This window comes from Engystomops pustulosus, chromosome 4 (genome assembly GCF_040894005.1).
Source record: "Engystomops pustulosus chromosome 4, aEngPut4.maternal, whole genome shotgun sequence".
In the NCBI taxonomy this organism is placed as follows: Eukaryota; Metazoa; Chordata; class Amphibia; order Anura; family Leptodactylidae; genus Engystomops; species Engystomops pustulosus.
Genome location: NC_092414.1, coordinates 20,833,776 through 20,854,767, shown reverse-complemented (window position 1 = coordinate 20,854,767; position 20,992 = coordinate 20,833,776). Strand labels below are relative to the sequence as shown.

Below are 20,992 nucleotides of genomic sequence, written 5' to 3'. Positions count from 1 at the left end.
GTCTCCTCGCTCGCTAATGCATCGGTTACATCGGAGGAATTGATACATACAGGTGCTTGAACGCGCAGGCTTAAGTCCTTTACGAAATGGCGGACAGAAGGGCGCTAACACATGTAATAGAATAAGGTATAGGTAACACAACATGGTCAGACCATTCCCCCATCTTCACCGCTCTGACACTCTCCAACAGCCTTACATCCCAATGGTATTGGAGGAACACTCCATTTACCGTATATACTCCCTACCATTATACAGAGAGAAAATCTCTCAGGCCAATACTTTCAACATAATGTAGAACTGAGAGTGGATCTTTACAACCTATGGCTGGCACATAATGTAGCAGTAAGAGGAGAACTCATACAAATGGGCTTTCACTTCCAAAAACAGAAGAATAAGAAAGTGACAGAACTTTTAAATAAACTCCTAACAATAGAAGGTGACTCAAGATCCGAGTAAATAATAACCGTCTCACAGAAACATGCCAGGCCTTACGGGCCACGTTATTATCAGATTATGAAAAAGAATTATTGTCCATTAGGGCCTCATACTATAGGTGTACTAAAAGGTGTTCGACAGGATCCATTCGACATACGCATTTCCAGTGCTGTCCAAGTTAGGATTTGAGGGCCCTATTAAGAGAGACATTCAAGCTTCATACACACAGAGTCATGGCTATGTCTGAACCTTTTAGAATCCCGAATGGTACCCATCAGGGGTGTCCACTTTCCCCATTGCTGTTTGTGGTGATGATGGAGTTGGAATGGATCCGATGTGACCCTAACATAAGAGGGGTGTCGGTGTGGTTGAGACAACATAAGGTGGGCCTCTTTGCCGATGAGGTGATCCTGACTCTCACCTCGGTTAGAACCATACAGACAGCATTACAGTACTACAGTCCTTCTTACTATAAATTGTACGAAAAAGCAAATCCCATTAGGCAACCACATCCCATCACATATGAAGAAAGACTTAATAGGGGAATTCCTATTCCAATGGGGCAAAGAGCATATTCCATATTTGGGGATTAAGCTTTGTAGTCCGACTAGTAACCTGGGGTCTATTAATTTCATTCTTCTAGCTGAGGACCTGCAGAGAGAGCTTGACACACTGGGGCTCATTTACTTACCCAGTCCTGTCGCGATCCTCGATGTGCGTTGTCCGACGATAATGCACCCTGGAGCAATTCACAAAGATCGTGCACCGATATCCTACATGTGTCGCTTTCCCGCTCAGGTCCGCCGGAGTTCACCTTCTTCTTCCTGGTGCATGTAAGTGCATTGTCTTGCGACACAATTTTAAAGTTAAATCCCGCGCTTGGTCCGAATCCGTCGGATTGTCCGACAGCCCACCCCCGATTTCTGTTGCATGAAAGTCGGCGCAAAGTTGCGCCAAAATACGATCGCTTGTGACACACTCCCCTTCTAAATACCTGTCCCAGCAGCGCGAAACCCAAAAATTACTAAAAGCCGACGAAAGTGCTATCCGCGGGACCCTTAGTAAATAAGCCCCACTGTCGTGGTTAGGACATATGGTTCTCTATAAAATGCAAATTTTACCCAAAATCCTTTATGGCCTCTGTACCCTAGTGATTCCAATCCCAGGAGACTCAATAAGCTTCAAAAGCAGATGCTGAATTTCATATGGAATAATCGCAAACCAAGAGTGGCTGCAACCACGCTATATGCTGCCAGGGATAGAGGAGGTTTGGGCACCCCAATTTTAAGGAGCTACCACAGGGCAATAGTCAGGCAATGGTGGTGGATGGTGTACTTGGGGGGGGGGGGGTAAACACAAGTTGGCCCACTATTGAATCACACATGGTAGGGGACAAGCTATTGCAGCACTTGCTATTGGCTCAGATACTCCCCCCTAGGCTAAGTCGCCTTGGGAAGTGGGCTCCCTCGATAAAATCCCTCGATAGAGGACCCCATTAAAGAGATCCAGATTCCACTTCGGATGTTGGAGTTCATAATTCCCAACATCTCACTAAAACAATGGACAGAGTCAGGCAGATCACATATTGGAGATCTAATATGGACAAGAGGAGATTAGGCTTTTTCAAGAACTAAGATCCAAGTTCGGGATGGGGGATAGGGACAGCTACATGTACATGCAAGTCGTCCATTGTGTAAGAGGGTTGGGTAAGGGCACAAGGTTTAGCACATGAAACACCCAGCCCAATATTAGAAATACCCAGGATGTATGAGATACTCCACAAAGACACATCTGGCTCTTTAACCAGTCCAGTAGTAAAGTGGCCGGAGGAATTGGGGAGGCAAATCCAAATCACAGATTGGAAATCAGCCAACATTTGGGCTAGGAAGCCCACAGCCAATGCCAGCATGTTAGAAGTACACTGTAAAATCACTACCAGATGGTATCTTACCCACTGCAAGGTTAGCACGAATATATCCCGATTCTTCAGACCGGTGCTGGAGGTGCCACATCCAGAAAGCTACAATTTTCCAGCCTTTCTCGAGTTGCCCAAGGCTGTTATCCTTCTGGTCAGAAGTCTTTCGATTAAGTTCTCCAATTGTCTCAACACCCCCATGCCCCGCAACCAAACATTAGCAATATTGGGGTTGGATATACAGGATATACCTTTTAAATACAGAAAACTATTAGGTCACATATTAATTGCCAAGTTTATGGATTATTGGAAATTTAAAAAAAAATTTTACAAATTTCCTCAGAGGGGTTTTCCGAAAATCTTGGAAAAACTGCTGGCAGTAAAGGCTCTGGCTCCCGATTCCGAGTCCTCGGCAGTGCCAGAGTGTTTTTCAAAACATCGGGCCAAGCTTGCAGTCCCAAAACATGTGAGACCTCCACAATTCTGGAAGTGGAAGCCAGAGTAGGGCAGGTTATCCTTTTTTTATGGTTAAATCGGTCCTGTGTGGCGGGCGGATATATCAAGGGGATTGAAGCGCAGTGGGAGGGGTGGAGAGAAAGGGAACTTGCCAGGGAGCTCATTCCATAACAGAAGTCCATTACACATGCAGTGCAAATATGTCTTTTTGCCTTCTATGAGCATTTGCATTACAATTTAATTGTGCGTTTTAACTTACCCTGCACCCTTACAGCTTTCCCTGTGTAGTCCCAGGGGTTGGGCTTTGGTTTGGATGCATTTCAAAAAACAACATGTGACTTGTCTGTGCTGCAGACTCCTCAGCACTCCCCAACTTTGTGCTCCTGTACAGCTCTTCCCTCCTGCTCCCTCCTGCTCCTTCACAAAGCTCACAGCCTGGTGAGCTGACATCAGTGGAGGAGGGAGAAGCTGTACCGGAGCATAAAGGTGGGGGCTGAGAGCTGAGGAGTCTGCACACAAAGGTGGGGGATGAGAACTGAGAGGTGAGCAGCCCAGACAAGTCACATGTTGTTTTTTGAAATGCATCCAAACCAAAGCCCAACCCCTAGGACTACACAGAGGATTATGTCAGATTGTAAGGTAAGTTATAACACTCAATTATACTGTAATACAAATGCTTAGGCTCCTGCAATCTGTGTTTAATGAAAATGAGCTCCCTGGTGACAGGTGCCCTCAATGTGCCAGCGATTGATGGTCTCAGGTTATCCAATGGAGTATGGGTATAGATTGCTTTGACTTTTATAGCTTTGTGGGGTTTATTTTGAGAATTTTTAAAAATGGTTTACATTTAACTTTAAAGGGGTATTCCAGGAATAAGCACATTTCATGTGATCATCACTATATTTGCTTGCAGTTCATCCAGTTTGACCAGTGTTATGGTGAGATGCCATCTCTGAGGCCCATGTGCCGTGATGGCAGTTACACACATCATTACTAGTACCAGCAGGACAGTCTGGTACAAAATCAATGAGAGCCGAGCAAAAGAGGGAGGAGCTGTTACTGAGAAATGAGGAATCATGGGAGTTGTAGTATGCTGTTGTGGCAATCTTGGAGATAACTCCACCTACTTTACAAAGCCCATAACATTTTGGGAACAATAAAAGCAAACTTTTTAAGCTCCACTTGTGGTCGATGACATTGAGTCTTGTTGTATTCATTTATTTATAACATTATGGTTTTTTTTGTATCAGACGTTCATATTACTGGAATACCGCTTTAAAGGGAACCTGTCACCAGGGACCTCATTTTCACTAAAGACAGATTGTAAAAGCCCATGACACCTGCAAGGCAAACATGCCTCTCTGCCTTTTCTAAGCATTGGTATTACAAGATAATTGTGTATTATAACTTACTCTTGCATCCTGACAGAATCCTGGGGTAGTCCCAGGGGTTGGGCTTTGGTTTGAATGCATTTCAAAAAACAACATGTGCCTTGTCTGAGCTGCAGGCTGCCCCCATCTTTGTGCTCCTGTACAGTTTGTCCCTCCCCCACTGATGTCATCTCACCAGTGTGACCTCTGGGAAGGAGTAGGATGGAGGAGCAGTACAGGAGCACAAAGCTAAGATCTGAGGAGTCTGCAGCACAGACAAGTCACATGTTGTTTAAATGTGTGCAAACCGAAGTCCAACCCCTAGGACTAAACAGAGGATTCTCTCAGGGAGCAAGAGTAAGTTATAACATACAACTATACTGTAATGCAAATGCTTAGAAAAGGCAGAGAGGCAGATTTGCACTGCAGCTGTGATGCAACCTGTCTTTAGTGACAATGAGGTCCCTGGTGACAGGTTCCCTTTAAGAAATATTCCCACTTTTTATATATATTTTTTGTTTGTATTTTTTATTATGTAGATTTCTTTTGTTAGTATTGGCGGGGATTCAAACCCTAGTCTCTAGATAACCATGGACACAGTAATGGGTATCGGGACAGATCCTACGTTCAGCCCGTCAATGTAGTTTTTTAGTTTTTTCACAGAAAACACCTTCAAGCTACATATTCCATTAGAAGAGTAGAGCAGAGGTATTTTCGAAGGTAAAAACAAGGTTAGTCCTGTATAATTGGTTTTCACTTAAAGCAACAATTTTGGAATCTGGCTGCGGCCAGTGGGACAAGATCTCAGGCTGTAATTATTGAGGTAGAGCAAATGTGACCAGCAGCAAAAGTCACACAATAATATTTACAGGGCACTGAAATATGCAGCGTAAAGAGAAATCCTTGTATGAGGACTCGGTTCTTCTGTGATTAAAAATACTAAATCGATAGGACAATTCTGAAATATTTTGACAATTTCTGAAACATAAGTGGGCAGCCCCTAAAACTACCATGGCCCCTGGAGAGAAAGGACCTATTTTGGGGGTTGCGTATAACCTGCATGCGGAGGGTCGGATTAAGGCTAGTGGGGGCCCCTGGGGGCAAAATCTGGTGGGGGGCCCCCATTGAATGTAGTCTAGACAGGGTAGAGCAATCACTATATACTGCTCCCCAGTAATAACTATGTACAGCTCCCACTGTTCACTATATACAGCCCCAAGTAATTACTATAGACAGCCCCAAACAATAACCATATACAACCCCCAGTAATCACTATATACAACCCCCAGCAATTACTGTATACAGCCCCCCAGTAATCACTATATACAGCCCCCCAGTAATCACTATTTACAATCCCTCAGCAATCACTATATGCAACTCCCCAGTAATCACTATATACAGCCCCCTGGCATTAACTATATACAGTCCCCAGCAATCATTTTATACAGCCCCCAGCAATCACTATATACAGCCCCCAGAAATCACTATATACAGCCCCCAGCAATACATATATACAGCCCTCGAACAATAACCATATACAGCCCCCCAGCAATCACTATATACATCCTCCCAGCAATCACTATATACATCCCCCCCAGCAATCACTATATATAGCCCCCAGCAATAACAATATATAGACCCCAGGAATCACTATATACAGCCCACCAGCAAAAAATATATACAGCCCCCAGTAACTACTGTATACAGCCCCCTAACAACTATATACAGCTCCCCAGTGATCACTATATACAGCCTCCCCAGCAATCACTATATACAGTCCCAAATATTCACTATATACAGCCTCCCCAGCAATCAGTATATACAGCCCCCAGTAATCACTATATACGCCCCCCACAGTATTCACCGTTTACAGCCCCCAATAATCACTATAGTCCCCCCCAACATTACCTATATAAAGTCCCCCGAACATTACCTATATATACAGTCCCACAGCATTAACTATATACATTTCCACTATAACAACTATAACAACCCCCTTTAATAACTATATACAGACACCCATAATAACTATATACACCCCCTATAATAAATATATACAGACACCCATAATAACTATATACACCTCCTATAATAACTAACTATATACAGTCCCCCTATTATAAATATATACCCCCCATGATCACTATATACACTACTCTATAATAACTAGCTATATACAGTCCCCCTATTATTACTATATGCACATCCTATAATAACTAACGATATACAATCCCCCTATAAAACCTATACACACAGCAGATTGGTTATGTGGCAATCTTGTAAATTTTCCTCTCTTGACTGTATATACTGCATAATTATTTTTGAATAAAAGCTTTAAAATTTAAAAAAAAAAAAAACCTATACACACTCCAAGGTAAAATAATAAAATTCTACTTCACCTTCCGCCCTCCCCCCGATGCGCGCCGACTTCGTCGTCTTCCCTCGCTGTGTCCCTGGGAGGTGTACCAAGGGGCCCCGTCATCTTGATTTACCTCATATTGTCTAATGGTAGAGCAGGGAACGTATTGTTCCCTGGCTCTGCCATAGGCCGAACTCGGGCTTGCCCCATGTCTGCCGACTGCCTGGTACGACAAATACACAGCCCAGAACCAAATATACACCCACATTTTCAGGGCAGTTTTATACCCTGTACAGGCAACACAGAGAGGGAGCTCCAGCCCTGAAATCCTCAGACATGTGTGCTACCTCACAACAAACATGTATATAAAAGCCCTTGCAGGACCTTTAAAGGTTCTCTAATGGTATTTAACTGCAGAACTGCACAATTTTCACCAAGCCTAGATCCAAGGCAATCTTCATCCAATCTTGGTAAAGACCTGCAAATGCATTTTTGAAGGTAGTGAGAACCTTCAAATGGATGATAATAGTTAGTAGGAACCTGCACAGGATTATGGACTCCACAAGTAGGATTTGCTGGTTCTCCAGAGCAGGATGGACCATGTTAGTGGAAGGCCCATCATCTGGGTGTCCAGGCACAGGTGGCATTGTGGTGACCTCTAATGTTGTATATACTCAAGGTGATCCTTATATGCCATGGGTGAAACTCGCCCACACCATGGGGAGAGCTCTCTACGGCTTCCAAAGCTGAAGAGATACAGTCACCCCCCCATTAATCACTTAGATATGATAAGGTGACAGTAAACAAGGAGACTCCCTGGCCTAAGTTCGACCAGTTTGTCATAATGACAGCCCAAGATGTAATTCCAGAGGAAGAAGATTACACAATTTGTTGCAGAAACTGGGTTCCAAAAAAAAAAATGTGGGTGTTGTCAAAATGAGCAGGGATGGGTAACTGGTCAGCCCAGGACAAGAATGGAGACGTCTCACAGAAGTCATTTCTTATTCCACCATGGATTCTTCATTCTCCCTCCTTGCTGTCCGCAGCTACCATACTGCCCCCCCCCCCCCATGGATTTACTGCCCCCCCCCCCCCTGGGCCCCCCTCACTCTACATGGATTTACTACATGTAGCCTGGGATCCATCACCCCCCATGGATTTTCTATATGTAGCTTGGGTCCTCCTCAACCCCCATGGATTGACTATTTCTAGCCTGTGTCCTCCTCAAAATGGATTAATTATATTAAGCCCAGCCCCCCTCACCCTCCATGGGTTGACTATATGTAGCCTGGGCCCCTCTCACCCCCGATGGATTGACTATATGTAGCCTGGGCCCCCCTCACCCCCCATGGATTGACTATATGTGGCCTGGGCCCCCCTCACCCCCGATGGATTGACTATATGTAGCCTGGGCCCCCCTCACCCTCCATGGGTTGACTATATGTAGCCTGGGCCCCTCTCACCCCCGATGGATTGACTATATGTAGCCTGGGCCCCCCTCACCCCCCATGGATTGACTATATGTAGCCTGGGCCCCCCTCACCCCCCATGGATTGACTATATGTAGCATGGGTCCTCCTCATCCTCCATGGATTAATTATATGAAGCCTGGACCCTCCTCACCCTCCATGGACTGCCACTGACTTAAAGCAAACTTGTCATGAGAAATTGTCCTAATAAGTCACTAGCAGTATGTTGTGCAGCAGCTGAGCAGCTTCTAGATGACATTTCTTTCATGTCCCAGTGTGGTGGCATCATCCAGAAAATCAACTTTTAAGTGAGATGTAAATTGGTTTTATGAAGTCATGGAGGCAGAGAGTTTAACACTGAAGTCAAGCTCTCCCTGCCTCAGAAAGCTCCATTTCCTGTCACTGGTGGTCCAGTGTCCGGGGACATCATTGATCAGATCTACTGAAGTCCGATGAATGATGTCAACTACTTGTCCCTGTGCAGAGGCAGGAGAGCTTGACTTCAGTGTTTAACTCTCCGCCTCCATGACTTTATACATCTAACTTAATCTCACTTCAAAGTTGATTTTCTGGATGATGTCACCGAGCTGGGTCATAAAAGATAACATACTTGCTTGACAACATACCTATAGTGACTTATTAGGTCAATTTCTGATGACAGGTTCCCTTAAAAGGGACATCTACCTCTTGATGAGTCCTAATAAGAAGTTCCTGAGAAACATCATTCCTCAGGACTTCTTTTATTATAACTTTATATAACTCTTTAAAAGTTAATCAATGGGAGGAGCGCATAAATTAAAATACCAGGCTCCCTGAGGCGCTCAGGTGATCTCTGCAGGGTAATTTGGGTAACTTTTATAACTCTATATTTCCATAATCATATAGAGTTGTAATAAAAGAAGTTGTTCCTCAGGAACTTCTTATTAGGACATAATAATCATAATAATAAAGGGAACCTACCACTAAGGATCTACCTATTATGGTAGATCCAGTGGTAGATGCATCTAACGTATGTAAGGATTGCCCTTTTTAGGGCTTATCCTTGAATCCCCTCTATCTTTTCTAATCTTTAATCTGGGTAATATGCAAATTTTCTAAAGAGGCTCCTGGGGCGTGGAGTAGCCAGAGCTGAGGCTACACGGCGCAGCTACTCTACGCTCCAGTAGCCTCTTTGATCCTACTACCCAGACATCTTCAGCGCGCAGCTACAAGGAGCAGGCTCCAAAGCCGTAGCTACAGCGCATGCACAGAACTCCGGTTTCGCAGACAAGTGCGTGCAGCTCCTTGTAGCTGCGCGCTGACGATGTCTGGTTAGGAGGATCATAGAGGCTACTGGTAGCATAGCCTCAGCTCCAGCTACTCCACGCCCCAGTAGCCTCTTTAGAAAATTTGCATGTTACCCTGATTAAAGATTAGAAAAGACAGAGGGAAGTAAAGGATTAGCCCTAAAAAGGACCTATCCTTACATATGTTAGATGCACCTACCACCAGATCTGTAGTTTCCTTTAAGGGTGATGCCACACATGGCGTTTTGAAACCATTTTTGGTCCGTTTTTAAGCACTCTGTTAAAAGACAGATGCGTTAAAAAACGCATGCGTTTTTGTCCGTTTTTTATTGGGCAAATTCTGAAAACCTGTCAAAAACGGATGCATTTTCAAAAACCGCATGCGTTTTTAAAAACCGGATGCGGTTTTTAACGCATGCGTTTTTTAACGGATTGCTTAAAAATGGACCAAAAAATGGTTTCAAAACGCGATGTGTGGCATCACCCTAAGTCAGTGGTGGCAAACCTATGGCACTCTCTGTGGGCACCCAGGTCATCACCTGAGCATGAAGTTCACCAGACAGGACTCACAGAATCTTCCTACAGAATCTTCCTACAATGATAGGAGAATTTGCCCTCTTCCTTTCAACTGCATTGGTGTCTTTAGGAGGCTGAATGACTGAAAGTTGTCAAAGAACAAGGAGAAATAAATTACTGCTTAAATTGCTGTGCTGGCACTTTGCAATAAATAAGTGGATTTTGGTTGAAGTTTGGGCACTCAGACTCTAAAAGGTTCGCCATCACTGTCCTAAGTCATGGCTGAAGTACTTGAGCAGAGTTTCTGTTCCTAAAACCTTCCTAAACTTACCACTTTAGCTTTCACCAATCAGTATGTGAAAACAAAGTCGGAAGAGGGCGCAGAAATCAAAGCTTCACTTATGTTCCAACAATGACATTAAATTAGTTTTCGGAAGTTTTCTATGCAGGTTACAAGGATTTGGTAACTTCCAAGTTTGGGGGGTGCTGAGTGGTAATTTCATGCTCATGTCATGTCATATACATTTAGGGATGTAGTTATAATGAATGCAGAGATAGAACCTGCACCCGTGTGACGCCCCTCGGCCACATAAGAAGACCCCATAAGAAGAAACATGTTGTCCTGTGACATGGACTCCTCTGTGTCCCCTGTATTGGTCTCTAGTAATGAAGGTGACAGTGACTGCCAGGTAATTATACGCTGCGGCTGTAACAAGGTGACCTAGAGAATGATGTTTGCTGGAAGTCGTGCTGTGTAGAGGCCGCCTGCTGGATTGTGGTCATAGATCTCTATCCACACCTGACAGACGTCTGCGCTGTGCCATCGCGGGGTATATTGCGCTGGACCGGAGGCGTTTGATGAGTTTTGCCCTTTTGAAGAACATATTAAAAGTCTAGTTTGGCCAATGTACAGACATAAATTTAAAGGGGTATTCCATTACTATAAGTTATAAAAGTGGGGTTCTGCCTGCTGAACGAGATGTACCCCTGAGGGCGCGTTCACACGTTGCGTTTTGGTTGCGTTTTCATTGCGTTTGAAACGCATATACAACAGCTGATGAGAGGTGATTTGCCTAATTACATTACCGTTTACACAATGTTAATGCATGCGTTAACGAAATACATGCGTTAACATCGCGTTTACGATACGTTTTGTAAACGGAAATGTTAACATTGATATAATTAGGCAAATCACCCCTCCTCAGCTGTTGTATATGCGTTTCAAACGCAATGAAAACGCAGGTCAAAACGCAACGTGTGAACGCGCCCTGACGGCGCTTTCACAGTGTATGCCCCCGTACGCTTGCACTGCGTTTACAAATTAAATTGCTGTTAACTTGTGTGTTTACAAAATGTTGTAATGTTGTTTTGTTAATGTGATGTTAACACAAGCGTTAACATCACATTAGCGGTTGCGTTTTGTAAATGTAAATGTTAACCGCAATGTCAGGGTGAAGACACACATGGCGTTTGTGGGCCGTTTTTGGGCCGTTTTTACTAAGTGCGTTTTCAGATCGTTAAAAACGCATGCGTTAAAAAACGCATCCGTTTTCAAAAAACGCATGCGTTTTTAAAAAACTGATGCGTTTTTTAACGATCTGAAAACGCACTTAGTAAAAACGGCCCAAAAACGGCCCAAAAACGCCATGTGTGTCTTCACCCTCAGGGCGCGTTCACACGTTGCGTTTTGACCTGCGTTTTCATTGCGTTTGAAACGCATATACAACAGCTGAGGAGAGGTGATTTGCCTAATTTCATCACTGTTAACGCATGCGTTAACAAAACGCATCGTAAACGCTATGTTAACGCATGCGTTAACATTGCGTTTACAAACGTAAACGGTAATGTCATTAGGCAAATTACCTCACATCGACTGTTGTATATGCGTTCCAAACGCAATGAAAACGCAACCAAAACGCAACGTGTGAACGCGCCCTCATTTGGCAAATCTCCGCTCTTCAGCTGATGTATTGTGTTTCAAAAGTCAGTGCTTTTACTCCACGTGTGAACGCGTGTGAGCCGTTCATTCTCACCTGGTGTATGGGATTTGCCCCTGGAGCTGCTGTGTAGATGTGATTAGCATACATCAGCTGGGGGATATTTGCCATCACTGCCCGGATAAATAGCGGGGAGCTCTGGGTGCAGTCATCACCCCTGTGCTTGGATAGCAGAGTAGTGCTGGGAGCAGGTAAGTAGGACTAGTCATCCTGCGGCATCAAGGCTTTTACTTTTAAGGATTGTCATGTGATAATGTCTTGTTTGGTCTCTGTAGTTTTGCGCAAAGCATGCAAAGAGCATTGGGTGTGTAAAGTTTACACCTGTGTCTAGTTTTAGCACACCCTGTCTTCAATCACATCATCAAAGTTTGAGTTTGAGGGCGCGTTCACACGTTCCGCTAGCGCTGCGTTCATAATGCGATGCTAGCGCACAGGGGGCGGAGTTTGGGGCAATGGCATATGTGATTGGCCTGAGCCCCGCCCACTGTGCGCTAGCGTCGCGTTATGAACGCGACGATAGCGGAACGTGTGAACGCACCCGCAATCTTCAGAATTGGGCATGGAGGGTGCATTCACCCTTGGACATTAACGCATTACAACAGCGGAGAGATTTGCCCGTTAACTTATGATATTGTTAACAGCAATGTAATCTGTCAAATCTCCTCTTCTTCTCAGCTGTTAGGGCGCTGTCCCATGTTGTGTTTTGGCTCTGGCTGCAAGCCATTGGCGTCTCGTTCCCGATTGCGGCCGTTTACATAGAAAAGCAGATGCAATTGGCCCACCTTGGTGGGTGTGGTTTGGTCTGTGTTTGCAAACGCAGCCAAAACGCAACGTGGGACAGCGCCCCAGGGAGATTTATCATAAGTCTCTTAGGCCATGGTCACATATGCCACTAGTGTCGCATTCATAATGTGATGCTAGCGCACAGGGGGCGGACCTTGCCCTGAACGCATGTGTTTCCTGGGAAACGCTTATGCGATCGTTCCGATGCCCGCCCCTGTGTGCTAATGGCGCATTATGAACGTGACGCTAGCAGGACATGTGACTGTGGCATAAGAGCAAACCTGTTTTAGTTGCCCATGGCAACCAATCAGAGCTCAGCTTTCATTTTCCCACAGCCGTTTATAAACTTAAAGCTGAGCTCTGGTTTGTTTCCATGGGCAACAGTTTTACCTCAGAAACTTAATGATAACATGTCTGAAAACCCTAGAATTCCCCTTGAAGAGTGCTGGACTCACAGGGCCCCATTTATCGCCTGTTTTAGGGGACTTGGCAGGTTGGGATATTAAGAAGAACCCACAAAATGTTTGTTGTAATACTTCATCTGCCCTGTGGGAGTGCTGTAGGGAATACTTGAGGGAAGACTATGGAAGTGCAATGTGAGGGGTATTAAAATTCCCTGATTTATTTTTGTTAAATCTAAAGTTGCACATTTATTCTGGTGTTGTGTTCATAACACCACGTTAGTGTTTTGGGGCCGGGCCTCGGCCCAATTGCACAGAGGTCTCCAGAAACCCACAAGTGACCAAGTTAACCAGGCTTCGGTGTCTTGTATGTAAACAATACAATACTGTCTGGTTACAGACTGCCTACATATTCCTGGAGGTGCATATGTGATCGGGCCGAGACCATCCTTTATTCAGAAGAACCTTGAAGGCAAAGTTTGTAAAGGAACTCGGTGGGGAGGTTGTTCCTAACATCTTGGAGGACTAAGCACAGATCTTCTAGGGACATGGGCTTGTTTTCATCGTTCAGACCCACAGATGAGATCAGGAATCTTGAGGACCGTATCAGGACTGCTTTTTTTACTTATCCTTCTGTATTTCACACTATTGTAGTTCTGCTCTTCACAGTAGATGGTTATAGGCTGTAATCTTATCTCTCTATGGTTCACACTTTGTTATCTTCCTTATCAGGAACCTTCTTGCATCTCAGACTTCACTTTCTATCCTCCAGGAATACAGAAGTCTCTTCTCACAATGAGCCCCTGTACGGCCTTAGGGGAGGGGTGGGGTGAAGATTTTTAGGCTAAGGAGGCGTCTGAAGTAGGGCCGGGCCTGTGATGCCCTTGCAGAGTTGTCCTTGGAGGGGATTGAGTGAGGTGATGGGGTGTGTCTCTGGGCTGTAGTCATGTAGTCTGTAACCACTCCTCTGCCTCATTCTGACAGCCGAAGCCTCGTACAATCAGACATCCACAGCCATAAGTCATGTACGTATTATTCTGCTATGTGCTACTTTAAGCTTTGCCACCGGGAAGGGGTTAAACCCGATTGTAGCGAATGACCCCCCTCTTATTGATGCGTCTCTGGTCCACGCTGCGCTGGGTGACCCTGGCATCTTGGCAGTGATCCCTACGCTGATCCTTGCATCACTCATCTGGTTAGACGGAACACTTCACACTTTTGTATCGAATGCTTCATACTTCATATTCTACGTCTTGCTTCCTTTAACCCTTTATAAGTTGTAGCAGCGTGTTGTGTAACCCTTTGTTATCTCGCCACAATCCAGCACAGGCCCCGTCTATTGTGAGACGTGAGCTGGACGCCTGCCAGGTCTCGGCGCCTGCCTATAGATAAAACGACACATTATATAGACCTGTGTACGTCAGCGTAGGGGACGCTTTACTTGAATTGCTGTAATATAATGGCCACGACGGAGCAGATGGAAGGTTTCGTAACGCTGGGACCTGCAGATGGTTACTGGAAGTCTTACTAAGCAGGAAACGAGATGTTCTAGATCACAAACCAAACATGACCGGGTCGTGACTTGTACACGTGGAGTCATAGCTGCGATGAGAGATTCATCCCTTTAAGATGTTAAGATTTGGCAGCATATAATACAGTAACTTTTTTAATTTGATAAGATTTCCAGTTTTATATTATGCACATGATTTGGACTTGAAGGTTCATCGGGTCACAGGTTAACGGGATAAAGGTGTGTTCACATGGGCAGTTTTTGAGATGGGAGTTTTCAAACCTAAAACCAGGCGTGAATGCCCCCTTAAGAGATAAGCTGTTGCGTGGGGGGGAGCCTTGGCCTTATAACCCTTGTGTATCAAGGGAATGCTCTGTTTCTCTATAGCACTCGGGTGGTTTTGGGGGATGGCAAACTGGGCATTTGCCCAGGGCCACCTGTCTTAAAGCGGCCCCATGCATCGATCTCCTATAATTTGCAGAACTAAAGGAGCCTCTTACTGACTGGTCATATAATAGTTTTATTTTGGGGCCCCACTTTTAGTTTTTACCAAGGGCCCCACTTTGTCTAAAACTGGCCTTGATAGCACTAAATGAAGTTGCAGAGCATCTCCATGCCATAAAGTGAATGGCACCGTGGTGCACATGCCTGACCTGTAGTTCAAGCAATGGGGGTCTGTGCTGCCCGACCCAAAAAAGAATGAATGGAACTGTGGGTCAAACTTTGTGGGCCACCCCAGTCACTATTTAATGGCCCTGGAAGACATAGAGTTCTGATAAACAGAGCGTCAGGGAGCATGTGTGACCAGATGCTCCATTCATATTGTGGGTGCAATTGGTTGACGGGTCGTCCCCTATTCTTGTCTAACTTGTTATTAGAACACCCCCCCCCCCCTCCTTTACCCAAATTATGAAGATTAAGAAACTCTTAGCAGTAAATCTATGGAGATGCTATGGGCAGTGACCTGGGAGTAGAAGAACTGGTCTGAAAAGCCTAATCTTTGCTGCTAATTGTGTCTCTTGACCCATAGTCAAGATTTATGGACTTGATACTGACCATATAGACCAAGGACCATCTTATACAGTCATATTGTAGGTTTCTAAACCTGTAGGTGTGTATTATGGACTGTTAATGGCGTGTATATGGACTTGTGTGGGGTATGTCAGTACTTGAGTCACTACAGTAGAAGTCCAGGGGCAGAGAACTTGGTGATGATGGACGTTGGACATGATGAATGTAGCAGTCAGATTGTTGGGTGATGTGTTTGGAGAAGATGGATACAAGCCCACGTTCTATAACGGTAATTATATATACAATAATTCCTCTTTAAAATTCTTGGAAGGGTTTTCCGCTTGTCAAGGAAACTTGGATCTGATGCCAGGGCAGCACCTGACATGGAAGGACGACCTTGTGTAGCATTAATGTGTGCAGCGTCGCTTCCATAAGATGGGAGGCTGAATGCACGTCCAGGGCTTTGCTATAGACTGGTAACCTGAGTCGTGAAGCTGCGGGAGGCAGGATATACAGCGACGTCATGGGTAGCGTGATGCTGCACAACCAAAAAAATCCACATGTGGGATCTTATGTTTTGCATTAACTCAAATTATTCCTAAGTACGCCCTCATGCAGCTTTGCTCATCCACTTGAGTGCCGGGCACCACCACTTCATGTATAGTGTGGGATGAACACTAACTAATGGGTCACGGCATTTGTACCATGGCCCTTTAAACATCTGACTAGTGGGGGCGCTGTCTACTAAAGTTGCTACTTTGGAGACTAGAAACTTTGCAAAAAGTTTGTCTTTGAATAAAGACAATTTTACTGATATTTGGGGTGTTCCATGGATGGAAGTATAAATGGGGAGCTGATCAGAGACTGCAGGACGCCTTCGGAAAGTCTGGGCCCTCAAAACTATAGGAGGTGATGGTGCCAATGCATAACCTGAACCCTCAAGTTGTGTCCTCCAACTTCAAAACTGCACATCAAGGTCTTGTTTTAAGTGAAGGACAAACTCTTATAGGATCTAAAATTCCATTGATATAAAATCTCTGCTTGCTGAAGTAATTTGGGAGGGGGGGACACTAGCTGCATCCATAACATCTGAACTGTTGTATTGAGTTGGTCCAATTCTGGTTTCCATGTATCGATTACAAGCAGAAATGGAAAATGGTGCCACCCTACCCTCTTGAGTTTGACAAATCATTCCATAATTTGTACACTTTATTTGACTGGTTTGGGAATTTCTCTTCTAGAAACCATGGCAACTGTACAAGAGGGACTGCTCAGCAGCACTGTAAAGGATAAGACTGCTCCTCCAAGGAACAAGATCACAATCGTAGGTGTCGGGCAAGTTGGCATGGCATGTACCGTCAGCATCCTCCAGCAGGTATGTGCCAAAAATAGCTCCACTCACACAAAGCATGTGACCAACTCCTGCACAGACGACCTTCAGCAAGCCTTTGTCTCGGAAACACTAGACTAACACTGTAATGGGAAGTTCAGCTCTGTCCAGAAAGGCTAACTTCACTCCTGGTAGTGAAAGGAGTGGGGAGGAACCCGGACCTTCATAAATTAAGTACAGGGAAACAAGTCTCCCAAGTAGGCACTGAAGAATTGGCTCTTGATGGCTCATCTGGGACTAGGGTTGGGGTTGACTAACGAGAGTCCTATGCCAGTTCCTCATGTAGAACAATCTAAGGGGTTGAGCTTGGTACCCCCTACTTACTGGTTGAATAAGTCTTTGAAGCAATAAATTTATGGTGTTCCCCTGATTGTCAATCCATGTGGCTAAACCAAATTTATAAAGTGTGATTTAAAATTTGGACTATGGCCTTCAAGAAATGCTTGCAGGAATCTGTAGAGCCTCTGTTTTTAAAGTGTCATTAGCTGATCTTCAGATTTGGTGTTGTGGTATTGAAGGCTTCTTTCTCAAACAGAATCTTGCTGATGAAGTGGCCTTGGTCGATATCTTGGAAGACAAGCTCAGGGGTGAGATGTTGGATCTGCAACATGCAAGCCTGTTCCTTAAAACGCCAAAAATTGTTGCAGACAAAGGTGAGGAGAACTTGTATTGTAGCACTTCATCCACATTGGTCTGATTCATACAGAAGTTAAATAAGTGGGTAATGTCTATGTTATGTTTGAGGGGACATTTTGGATGTCTAGACTAATTTGTCTTGTCCTCTTTGTACTCTTGCTTGGTTATCTGTCAAATCTTGTGTACCTGATTGCCAGCATGTACTGAAGAGTTGGCCCTCACAAATGCCTTGTTTGAGGTTACCAAAAGTCATACTATACACAGTACAAGGTAAAAACTCATATTGGGTAGTAGTTTGAAGACCACCAGGACCCCATGGGATTCAGCAGTGGTTCTGATCTTAATACAGTGCAATCTGTGGTATGAATGGCTTGCCCATGGAGTTCCCACCATGGTGGGATGTACTGCAAGGGAAAGATCCTTGTCCCAGTAGAATGTTGACAAACTTGCAGCCCAAGAAGTTCTATTTTAGTGTCTTGTACCAGGAAACCCTTTCATGTGCCATATATTTCCATTGCACAGACTACTCCGTAACAGCAAATTCTAGGATTGTAGTGGTCACCGGTGGCGTCAGACAGCAAGAGGGAGAGAGCCGTCTCAACCTGGTACAGAGAAATGTCAATGTCTTCAAATTCATCATTCCCCAAGTTGTTAAATACAGTCCAGATGCCACACTTCTTGTTGTCTCCAATCCAGGTAGGTGTAAACATGGCCTTCAAGACTGTTGGCCATTGCATAGGTGTCTATAATCTTGGCGCACTTCATAACTCTAGTAATGGGTTAAAAATCTGCTTCTAGTTGACATCATGACCTATGTGACATGGAAGTTGAGTGGTCTGCCCCAGAACCGTATCATAGGAAGTGGCACCAATCTGGATTCTGCAAGATTCCGCTACTTGATGGCTCAAAAGCTTAACCTCCATCCAAGCAGCTGCCATGCTTATGTCCTGGGAGAACATGGAGACTCCAGTGGTGAGTGACCATCCAGATTATTTGGTTAGCAATGATGCTTTCAAAACCTGATGGTGACTACGTGCTTGTTCTTCTGCAGTTGCGGTTTGGAGTGGTGTTAATGTGGCTGGTGTTGCCCTACAGTCTCTTAACCCTGCTATCGGAACTGACAAAGACCCTGAGAACTGGAAGGAGGTCCACAAACAAGTGGTTGACAGGTAATGACGACTATCTTGTTCACTGTTTGAACCATTCATGGACCCTTTCAATGCAAGGGAAGAAATCTGGGCTTGGCCTTCAAAAGCTCTCATGAATTTAGATGGTCTTGGGTGGTTCCTGTGAAAATGAACAAACATTAAATTGCCAATACATCTGATATTTCACTAGTGCCTACGAAGTGATCAAACTTAAGGGATACACCAACTGGGCCATCGGCATGAGCGTGGCTGACCTGTGCGAATCCATCACAAAGAACCTGGGTAGAGTACATCCGGTCTCCACCATGGTGAAGGTAAGAGTAGCCATAGTATTGTTGGTGCAGTCTCCTGATATAATTGTGTATGGAGAGTTTGAAAAATGTTCTCGATGCTCATCACCCCTCTGGCAAATATGTATTACATGTTGTCAAGGCCGGATTAAAGGTGGTGGGGGGGGGGGGGGGTGCCCCTGGGCTCAAACTGGTGGGGGCCCTTCCAACAATGTTTTTGGAGGTATATAGCTTGCCATCCCCCTGTAGTATTCAGCAATCTGTAGAATTTGGCCGCCAGTCCCCTGTAGAAAATGGCCATCTCCCCCAGTGGAGGCAGCTGTGTTTAGCTGACATCCTAGACCCCTATGTGCATTTCGCACAGAGACAGTCAGCGACTCGGCTGAGCTGAGTCGCTGACTGTCGGAAACTGGTGGGGGCCCCTTAAAAATTTAAAGTGGTGGGGGCCCCGGGGTTCTAGCCCCAGGAGCCCCTCCTGTAATCCGGCCCTGCATGTTGTTGAACCTAGGGTGGTGTGGCCAATTTTCAGGGCACGTAGGGCAAAGGTTAGAACTGGATTCAAATCCCATGAACCCCAGCAACTAATATCATCTACTTTACTAGATGATTGTGGGGAGAGTTCAACTATGGATGGGTTGTGCATTAACTAATCAAAGAAAATGCATGCAAGAGATGCTATCGCAGATGATAAATCCAGAGTAGCTCCAACATTTGGAAAAGCCACTGGAGCAAATGCTTATGTAAGCTGTAGGTTGGTAGACTTGGGACTCTTATTTGTAACTGGCTGGGCCAAACGCTTCATGTTGGTTCTCACAACTTCAACTTCTTCACCAGGGTTACTATGGCATTGAGAATGAAGTCTTCCTCAGTCTCCCATGTGTCCTGAATGGCAATGGTCTGGTCGAGGTGGTGAAACAGAAGCTGACAGATGATGAAATTGCCCAGCTGAAGAAGAGTGCAGACACTCTGTGGGGTGTTCAGGCAGACCTGAAAGATCTGTGAACGTTGCCTTGGTTGAACTTGTCCTGCACATTGCGCCTCAATCACTTGTGAATTAGTTGTATACTGGTTTCTAGAATAACAATAGTTGTCAGAATAAAATCCTGATACTAAACTACTAACTTGGTCATTATTTTGGTTCTGTGGATGGGGGGGGGGGGGGGGGTACAATACACCTTTACAAAAATTTTATATGGGGGGCCCCCATAACTTGTAGAACTCTAGAATCAAAATTGTACAAAACTGACCAGGTTCTGCAGGCCCCAGCCTCATGACTGAGGGGTCTTGACGGTTGATTCTTGGATGGAGATGGACCTTAAACTTCTGTTTCTACACATAACTTGCATGTAGTGCAGTATAAAGGGATTCTCTAGGCAAATGATTGAGTTTGTCCATCTTGGCATAAGGATATTGTTCCATTGATCCTAGAGTTCTCGTTAGCCCCCTAAGAATTGGGCTTCTCCAGACATCAGGTGTGACAATCTTTCAGTTCCAGCTCAGGACCACTGGCCTAACCAAGCTTCTAGGAACTATAATAATTTGTGGGTTGTCTAGCTCTACCCACTTGATGTACACCAGAATCGGAACCATTGAGGAGTTGGTTGAGCGTGAAGGCTCATATCAAGATGAAGCTCTTGTACCCTACATGCTAATTAAAGGGATATTCTCGTCTGGTCATTCACATTCAGTTTGATTAATCTGCCATATATAAACATTTCTTCAATAGGATGTTATTAAAAAAAATGCTCCTGTGTGAAGATAATTTCCCATAAACATAGCCATGTTGTCCCTTAGAAACGAGAGAGCTTCCTCGGATACGGCCACCTCTGCTGGAGGGATTGCACAAATAAACAAAATGTTTTTGTATATGAAATGTCCGTGAGTTACTGCAGGTCCTACAGTCGTCCTGTAGTAATGAACGCTTAATCCAGGAGGTCAGGCAGGACTCAATAGCGCATGTCTGGCCACCGCTGAAGAGTGTGAGGTGGTCGTAACCGAGGAAGCCATCTCGTTTCTAAGG

The 20,992-nt window shown here is 44.8% G+C and overlaps 1 protein-coding gene across 2 annotated transcripts; it reads left to right on the top strand.

Annotated features, from left to right (window-relative positions):
• Positions 1 to 11,894: 11,894 nt before the first annotated feature.
• On the top strand, positions 11,895 to 20,089 carry LDHB (lactate dehydrogenase B). 2 transcript variants are annotated; one of them, XM_072145438.1, is made up of 8 exons: positions 11,895 to 11,994; positions 16,750 to 16,883; positions 17,434 to 17,551; positions 18,057 to 18,230; positions 18,333 to 18,506; positions 18,586 to 18,703; positions 18,873 to 18,996; positions 19,807 to 20,089. In XM_072145438.1, exons 2-8 carry the CDS (start codon positions 16,755 to 16,757, stop codon positions 19,972 to 19,974), a joined length of 1,005 nt encoding a protein of 334 aa, XP_072001539.1. In that variant the 5' UTR covers positions 11,895 to 11,994; positions 16,750 to 16,754; the 3' UTR covers positions 19,975 to 20,089. The 2 variants fall into 2 exon arrangements, with proteins under 2 accessions (XP_072001539.1, XP_072001536.1); XM_072145435.1 differs by lacking the exon at positions 11,895 to 11,994 and adding an exon at positions 13,855 to 14,012.
• Positions 20,090 to 20,992: the final 903 nt, after the last annotated feature.

Coding starts and splice junctions, on each gene's coding strand:
- LDHB (XM_072145438.1), top strand. CDS start 16,755: ATGGCAACTGTACAAGAGGGACTGCTCAGCAGCACTGTAAAGGATAAG. Junction 17,552..18,056: donor AAAAATTGTTGCAGACAAAG/GTGAGGAGAACT, acceptor TCCATTGCACAG/ACTACTCCGTAACAGCAAAT. Junction 18,704..18,872: donor CACAAACAAGTGGTTGACAG/GTAATGACGACT, acceptor ATATTTCACTAG/TGCCTACGAAGTGATCAAAC.